The 7,858-nt window shown below is 40.7% G+C and overlaps 1 protein-coding gene across 3 annotated transcripts; it reads right to left on the bottom strand.

Annotated features, from left to right (window-relative positions):
* Positions 1-142: 142 nt before the first annotated feature.
* Positions 143-7,843, bottom strand: LOC109646406 (dnaJ homolog subfamily B member 6-like). Of its 3 annotated transcripts, none has more exons than XM_020112153.2 (8): positions 7,644-7,843; positions 6,287-6,369; positions 4,862-4,971; positions 4,572-4,637; positions 4,264-4,374; positions 4,009-4,155; positions 3,688-3,892; positions 143-2,314 (listed from the first exon to the last, which is right to left on the bottom strand). In XM_020112153.2, the coding sequence occupies exons 2-8, from the start codon at positions 6,349-6,351 to the stop codon at positions 2,209-2,211; spliced, it is 810 nt and encodes a 269-aa protein (XP_019967712.1). In that variant the 5' UTR covers positions 6,352-6,369; positions 7,644-7,843; the 3' UTR covers positions 143-2,208. The 3 variants fall into 3 exon arrangements, with proteins under 3 accessions (XP_019967712.1, XP_019967727.1, XP_069366931.1); XM_020112168.2 differs by having other exon boundaries at positions 6,287-6,385; positions 7,644-7,837; XM_069510830.1 differs by having other exon boundaries at positions 6,287-6,572; positions 6,651-7,817.
* Positions 7,844-7,858: the final 15 nt, after the last annotated feature.

The raw sequence follows: 7,858 nt of genomic DNA, 5'->3' as shown, positions 1-7,858 counted from the left end.
TACAGAAGTTGAAAATTACCATTTCAATTTATTTAACTTTTCTATGTAGAAATCATTATTCAGACATGACTTCAATTTACAGTGATTTGCTTATTCAGGACCCCTGGTGGCTGCAGGGCCCAAAACAGAAAATAAGTTCACCTTTACTTTTGAAATAACTTTATTTGTATTTTTGTCACAGAGAAAGAGTTTATACATATACAACAAATTGGGAAATCAAACATGGTTGAAAGTCCTCATGATCAATAAAAGACAAAAAACACATTATTACAATTTATAAGGAGATTCAATGCCAGGGTTTAAGTGTGTTTTGCTTTATACTTAATTATTTAAAATTTTAAAGTTCAGTTATCTTTTTGAGCACCACCTTTGTGTATTTGAGAATTTATGCAAAATAAATGTGTCTTTATTTCACCAAATAAACAACTCAAACTGAGCTGAGCTGTGAGAGCTGAGTAACAGATGTTAAACTGTGGAACATATGTAAATTCAGAAACAATGCATCCATGTTTTCTGGGAAAATATCAGGAAGTGCATTTGAATGCAAGTTAAAGTGTTACGCAAAATTCAGCTCTTATTCCTAACTCTGGGGTCTCAAATGAGAGCCTATGTTTCACAAATGAACTGTGTAGCACTGCAGCTTTGTGCCTTTATTCATTCACAGTCACACTTGTAATATCGATTTGTTTTTGTAAAATTATGTTCATCTAAGACAGTGAAGTCAAATTGAACTGAGAGCACTGACAATTTGGTCATTACTAATGTAAGTTAAAGGTCAGAGCATAGACTGTTTGGTGAATTCACTTACTATCTAACAGAGCAGAGAGCAGCCATGATGTCAGTGTCCTGAAAACAGGATGAAACTCCGATTTATTGGTTTACAAAGTACACAAAATTCCTTCCGTATTCATATATCATTAATAGAATGCTCTCCCTTATTTGTGCATCATAATGCAGCTTTAACATTAAGACTCAACATCAACAGGTGTACATGCATAATTAAATAAACAAAAAAACAATGGTATTAGAACATATAAAATTGCATAACTCATTCTACCAGCATTGTATTTTTTAATAAAAAATAATTATTACTAAGAAAAGGTTAGACAAGCAGTAAACACAGACAGGGAAGATGCTTCAATTATTTACTTGATCCACTTGGAAAATCAAATCAACTTTTTTTTTAGATATTAAGATGAAAAAACAAAGTCGTGTTTCTGAACACAGCATGTGTGCTGATGGCAAACAGACAGATGCCAGTGGAGTGCATACACAAAGTACTGGAAGGGGGAGGGGCTAGTCATATAAGCCATTTTCAGACATGAACTCTGGAGGAATGTCCGTAGAATTGGGTCCGGCCTTCTTTCGGAGGTTACCTTTCACACATGAACAACGCAGCTAGGACTCTTGGCTCAGACGTGTTCAAAACAACACGAAAATCTCCAGAGTGTTCAGGTGAGGGGAGGTGCAGCAGGCAGAAGCAGGATGTAATAGATTAATTCCGCAACAAGAGATCATGTGTATTTGTTTACAGCAAATCAACACCCGCCCTTATCACCCAGAATTCTCTCTACCTTAGTCGGTGACATCTACGTGTATGGAACACTTTTTCATCCACAGATATTTTTCTTCTTTAATTTTTGCTTCTGTTGCGTGATCAACACACCCACTTACTTGTAGTGAATGATGCAGAGGATCTCCTGCTGCGTTCTTACATCAGCTCCTTCGGACATTCTGCTGAGTTTTTACAATGGGACTGGCCGGAGAAACTTCAGGTCCAAGGGATCTCACTCTGACATTTGCATTCTCAAATACAGCCCCTCCGAAGAATGTCCGTATGTTCTCAGGAGTTCAGTGCATGTCTGAAAGCAGCTATACAGTACAACAGAACAATACTCTGGTCCCAAACACTGAAACAATAACACCACCCTGAGCTAAAATATAATGACAGCTCCAATTCATAAATGCATTAACAAAATGCATAGAAAGGTCTGCATCCAAATCCTCTGATCTGAATTGTTGTTAACAAAGGAGAGTCAACAGGGAGAGGACATGAGGGGAAATAAACACAACCTAAATATGTACATCCAAACAATAGTAGAGCACTATCATTACATTGTTTTGTTGCTTTTTTTCCTCCAGTTGAAGCTCAAGTTTATTGGTATGTTTGTGCTGAGGTAACACTTCCAGCAGAGGATGTTAGGGTCTTTACTTGTGTTCCAGTCGCAGTGGCTGCTCCATACCATTAATGGTTAATGACCGCAAGTGCCCGTCCTCCTCCACCTCCACCCGCTCCTGACCATTCTCCACAATTCTGTAGGAGGAAAGAACCACAGGGGGGAAAGGGTAAGGAAGAGAAGAGCTTTGAACCAGGCTTTATTAATCTAGTAAAAAGGTTTTTTCTTCACTGAGCAAATGTCCCATAATAACTTTATTTAAACACGTAGAACTCAGAACTCTTTAAAGCCCCTAAAGGTTTTAACTGGTTATGAACATGTCTTATTTTAATAATGCTGCCTCTTTATGACATAAGAGAAGAGACAATCAGGGAGAAAATTAGCTTTTTCTGTAAACTATTCTCAATGGTTGGGACGGATTACCTGCAAGGTCAAAACAACGATTTACGGCAGTCATTTAGGAGAAGGGAGAGGAAACAGAAGCCGGGAAACGACTAGCTAAATGCTAGGCTAAAGGAAACCCATACAGAACAGCCCCCCGAGCCTGTTCCTCGACAACTCCAGGTCAAGATGGATGAGATCAGTATGAGAATTATGATAAAATACCTCATCTCTATGCATTCTGCAAACAGCTGTGTGTAATGATGTGGTTTGATATTCCAGTCAACTTTAAGCCCCTAAACATTCACTTGGTATTGTCTGAAGTGGGATGTTCCATCTGCCCACAATAATTATCTGTAAGTATGGATTTCTCGTACCTGAAAACATTTAGTCCACGGAGGCACCAAAATTAACAAATATGAAGTTCCCTGTAGGAGCTTTAAGAAGAGCCACAATGCTTGGATATGTCATGTTGTCTACAGCAGTGTTGTAGCCACGTCCCAAAAAAACATAAAACCCAGAACTGCTAACACACCACTAAGGTTGGGTATCACTTGGGTTGTTTGCCAATTCCTCTGCGAAATCAATACTTTTGAAACGGTTACGATGACTGAACGGTGCCAGAACCGATACCTTCTTTTAAAGGAGCACAAAACGATGGTCGACAATAAGAACAGCTTTTTTGAATTGCTAAGTTCAAAGTTGCTAATTGGAAGTTGAAATTTGATTAATTAACTTTTAACAGTTTAAAATAAACAATGTACAAGTGGAGTGCAAAACTCTTAACACATTTACAAAACTAAATACATAAAACCTAACGCAACAACAGCAATTAAACACTAAATAACTGTTTCAGTACTTATCACATTAAGAGACTCAGCTCAGCATTAAACTCATCATCAGCACTGTCAGCATGTGCTTGGCATGGGGTCATGCAGGAAGTCAAACATGATATATCCCGCTTTCAAATGTATCTTTATGCAACAAAGTGACAAATTAAGTTTGTCGTGTTCATCCTTGTACATGGAATTCTCAAAATGTTGCTGCATGTCCTGGTATCGGAATCCTTTCACATGAAATACAACCACACTCATTTAGCTGTGGAAACTTTGTTACAGGGTCTATCTACCTTTTAGTAGTGATCTTTCTGCCGTTGATGATCTTGGTGGAAGTGGACACAGAGCGGAAGTTGCCCATCCCTCCTCCACCTCCTCCCCCAAAGGATGAGGAGGAAAAAGAGGTGAAGCCTCCACCTCCCAGACTGCCCATTGTTGCCATCTGACCCATGTGACCCATATGACCCATGGTGCCCATGGAGCCAAAAGAACCAAAGCCTGAGGTGAAAAGGAGAAAGACTCATTGAAGCAGATGACGATGCTGTGTTCATTCCTGAGCTTTCAGGGCAAAAATGTTTTTGTAAATATTCTCTTTTCACTTGGGCACATCTTACCAGGGTCAAAATGTGAGAAGCCAGCACCAAAGGGTGGGAAACCAACAAAGCCTCCAAAAAATGAGCCACCTGCCCTGCTGCGATTTGCCCGACTATGGTGCTGTCGGCTGCTGCCAAAAAAAGGATCCTCGCTGAAAGGATCTGCACCTGAAGGAATAGGGAGGAAAAGAAAGGAGGTTATGCTTCAGGTTGAAACTCCTCTACATCTGCTTTTTAGTGAAAACAGATTTAGTGATGTCAGTTTGAACAACTTACCAAAAAAGTCAGCAAATGGGTCCCTGCCCCCGAAGAATTCCCTGAAGACATCTTCTGGGTTGCGGAATGTGAATTGTTCATGGAAATGATCTCCATTGTGGAAGTGACCCCCTGAAACAGGTTTAGGAAAACTCATGTCAATTTGAAAAAACTGGATGGAACCCCCAATATAACTGAGGAAGTCAATTCTGCTGTCACCGTTTTCCCTTATTTAGTAGAATGTCATGTTTCATATACATTTTCTTTTAGGTTGAAGCAAAAAAATACTTTGGTTACTGGTTAGTTTTATGTAAGTTTATTAAATGTACCTCTTCCTCCATTACTCCCCGTCAGTCCCTCTTTGCCATATCGATCATATATGCTCCTCTTATTTACTGGAAGAGGAAAGTGAAACATTTCCAAGTGTTAATAGCAACAAACAAATTCAACAAATAATAGAACCAGTAGGATCCCCGAAGAGGAAAAAGGAATCGTGTGCTTCATTAGAACTGCTCTACTGCCCTCAGACTGATGCTATTAGCTTCACTCCATTAACTCTGCAGTGTGTCCCATGGTATCTGTTCATTTGCAGACTTGTACAGACACTTGTGATACGAACCATCTGACAAGACTTCGTAAGCCTCTGACAGCTCCTTGAACTTCTTTTCAGCATCCTCCTTGTTCTCTGGGTTTTTATCAGGGTGCCACCTCAGGGCCAACTTCTTGTACCTTCACAGGGACAGAGGAAAGATGACTTGTACTGTTTTCTTGTTTTAACATCTTATTAATGTTAAAGGTTCAGTGTGAAGAATTTTGTGATATCCAATGTTGAAGTTTCATGTTGCAGCTGAACACCCCTCACCTCACCCTGCCCTGCCAAACATGAAAAAGAACCTGTGGTAGCTTCAGTTGTCATAAAATCTGAAAAGGTGTTTAGTTTGTCCAGTCTGGACTAAAGTAACAAAACATGGCGGCCTCTGTAGAGAGGGTCCCCTCGATGTAAATATAGTATTTGAATTATTATATTTGAAGTATTTGAATATAAAGGGCCTTTTCTGGGGAAAAGAAAACTACAATTCATACAATTTAGAACATCCTGAGGATTATTACACATTCAATTTCTGCCAATAGATCCCTTTCACCAAAATCTTACACACTGAACCTTCAAATGTTGTTTCTTCTTATATCAATGTTGTAAATATTGTAATTTTGTAGAGGTGTTCAGCCACATCTATTGTATCTCTGTCGGCCCTGGGAGAGGGATCCCTCACGTGTCACCCTCTCTGGGGTTTCTAGGTTTTTTTCCCCTGTTAATAGGGTTTTTAGTAGCTTTTCCTTACCCTTGTTGAGGGTTAAGAACAGAGGAAGTAGCACCTTGTTCAGCCATATGAGACATATTGTGATTTTGAACATGGGCTGTACAAATAAAAAATGTCTTTCTTTCAAGGATCCTACTGTTTGCCATTATAGCAAACCTGTTTCAAGTTATATATATCAGCTTCTTCAGCTGTTGCTAAAAAACTGCAGGAGTTATATTATAGGACACAGAGGAGCATGCAGTCCAGCATTACTGTGCATTATTTTATCTCAGTGTTACAGAGGCCTCACAGTTCACTTATCACTGTCTACAGGTGTATGACATTACTGCTACAGAAACATGGAGAAGGAAGCGCAATGAACATATACCAGACAGTCAGAGTTTTAGCACAACTGTCAGTAGGTGAATTGTAAATATTACTCGGGATTAATCAGTGAGTTGTTAAGAGAAGAACAGTCACATCCACACTAGTACTATTACACATAGTAATAACAGATGACCCAGTGCAGTTTGCTCTGCTCTTACAGATGGACGATAGAGCATAGAGAGGTATGAGTACAGAGGCAAGAAGAGGAGGAGAGGAAATGGCAAAGACAGATGAGACAAAAATAAAATCTCGTATCAGAGACGTCTGAATGGGACCCATTTTGAGTTATTATTACAATGTGTGCTGAACTGTTTCAGAGCTCCACAGCTGAGATTATCTTTCAAACATGATGAACTCACGCTTTCTTTATGTCATCCGCAGACGCATCCCTCCGCACTCCTAACACCTGGTAGTATTCCACCATGATGAGTGGATGAGAAACCTGAAAACACAGAGAGCTGCTGACAAATGTTACACATAAAGTTGCCTTAAATGGCTTCTGTCCACCGTACACCAACACAGCACTGAAATGACTGTCAGTGCTAAACCACTGGTTAGTGGCCTGGATCTTACACTGTGTCCACCATGCCAAATCAGATGTGACCAGATTGCTGTTGTGATAACTCATTCAGACTGCTTGGGGAACTCCAATCATCCACTAAACACTTCTCCACTTATCTCTGTCTCTCTGCCCCCCCCACAATCATTTATTTATTTTAATACATGTCGATGACTGTGTCACTTTGTACTCCCATAGTCCCTCTCTCTCTTTTTCTCTCTCATTTCAGATATCTCTGACCCCGGAACCTCAGGACAACAACTATTACTATTGTTACCATTATTAATTACAATAGTTCAGTCTTAATTATTAGATGAATTGTGCCTGTTATCAATAATAATTAATAAGCCTTTACAGTGCAGGTTACCTGGAGACTCTGTAGATGAAAGCAAGCGTGAATAGTTGTTTCTGTCAGCCCAATGATAGGATGGTAACCTGTCCCCCACCTCTCATTCGATTTCACCTGGGACTGGCTCCAGCCCCCCCCAACAACGCTCAAAGGATTAGCTGTACTGCATGTGCTACAAAAGGGGCAATTATTGTAACAGCAAATACATATTTCCAGTTTTACAAAAGCGGGACAGCCAAGGTGTTATGCCATACTGCTGACAGCATTGACATGCATTTCCTGCAGGAAGCTCTTGGTTTAGGAGGCTAATCAACAGCTATTCTAAGTGAGCACGCTCCACACTGATACGATTGTGCCAAAAAGGATAACGGCACCGACGTACAGCAAGGTCTTCGTCCTGGTTTGACTCAAAGCAACGGCAACCGTCAACGTGTCAAATGTAAGATTCACCTTTCAATACAAACCACATCTGACGGACTGAAACACCGACCTCTGCTCTCAAGCCTCCCGAGTGGCGCCTGCTTGTTTACCTGTGACCCTGAATGGCTGCTGCTGCTGCTGCTGCTGCTGCCTGGCTAACGCCGATGAATAGAAAGAGCCACCAAGTGTATGGCTAGCTGGGGTTTATCACCAGCACAGCTTTGAATTACACTGCATTCAGCAACTCCAACCGGAGCACATAAGCACACTGAAACGCTTTTGTTCGTCGCGCTGGCTGCTGATATTAGTGGACCAAACACAAGCTGAGCGCTAGCTTAGCAGTAAACATCATTAGCTACATTAGCTATGCTATCAATGCTATACTTACCAAATTCAAGTGTAGTTGTCTGTGACCTCAGCGGGAATATAGGACAGAGGCGCGGGGTGTTACATCGGGTAAGACATGCGCTAAACAGGTTTATTCATGGTGGGCAGTGAATGGTCCTCAAATCGCATCTATGGATCAGACGATGCGTTGTTTCCCAGTTCTTCTTCCCTCTCTGGTGGTTTGTTGGCGGTGGTTAAAGTGTGTGTGGGCACGTT

This window comes from Paralichthys olivaceus, chromosome 16, assembly GCF_024713975.1.
Source record: "Paralichthys olivaceus isolate ysfri-2021 chromosome 16, ASM2471397v2, whole genome shotgun sequence".
NCBI classification, from domain to species: domain Eukaryota; kingdom Metazoa; phylum Chordata; class Actinopteri; order Pleuronectiformes; family Paralichthyidae; genus Paralichthys; species Paralichthys olivaceus.
This window is presented reverse-complemented; position numbering and strand designations above follow the sequence as displayed.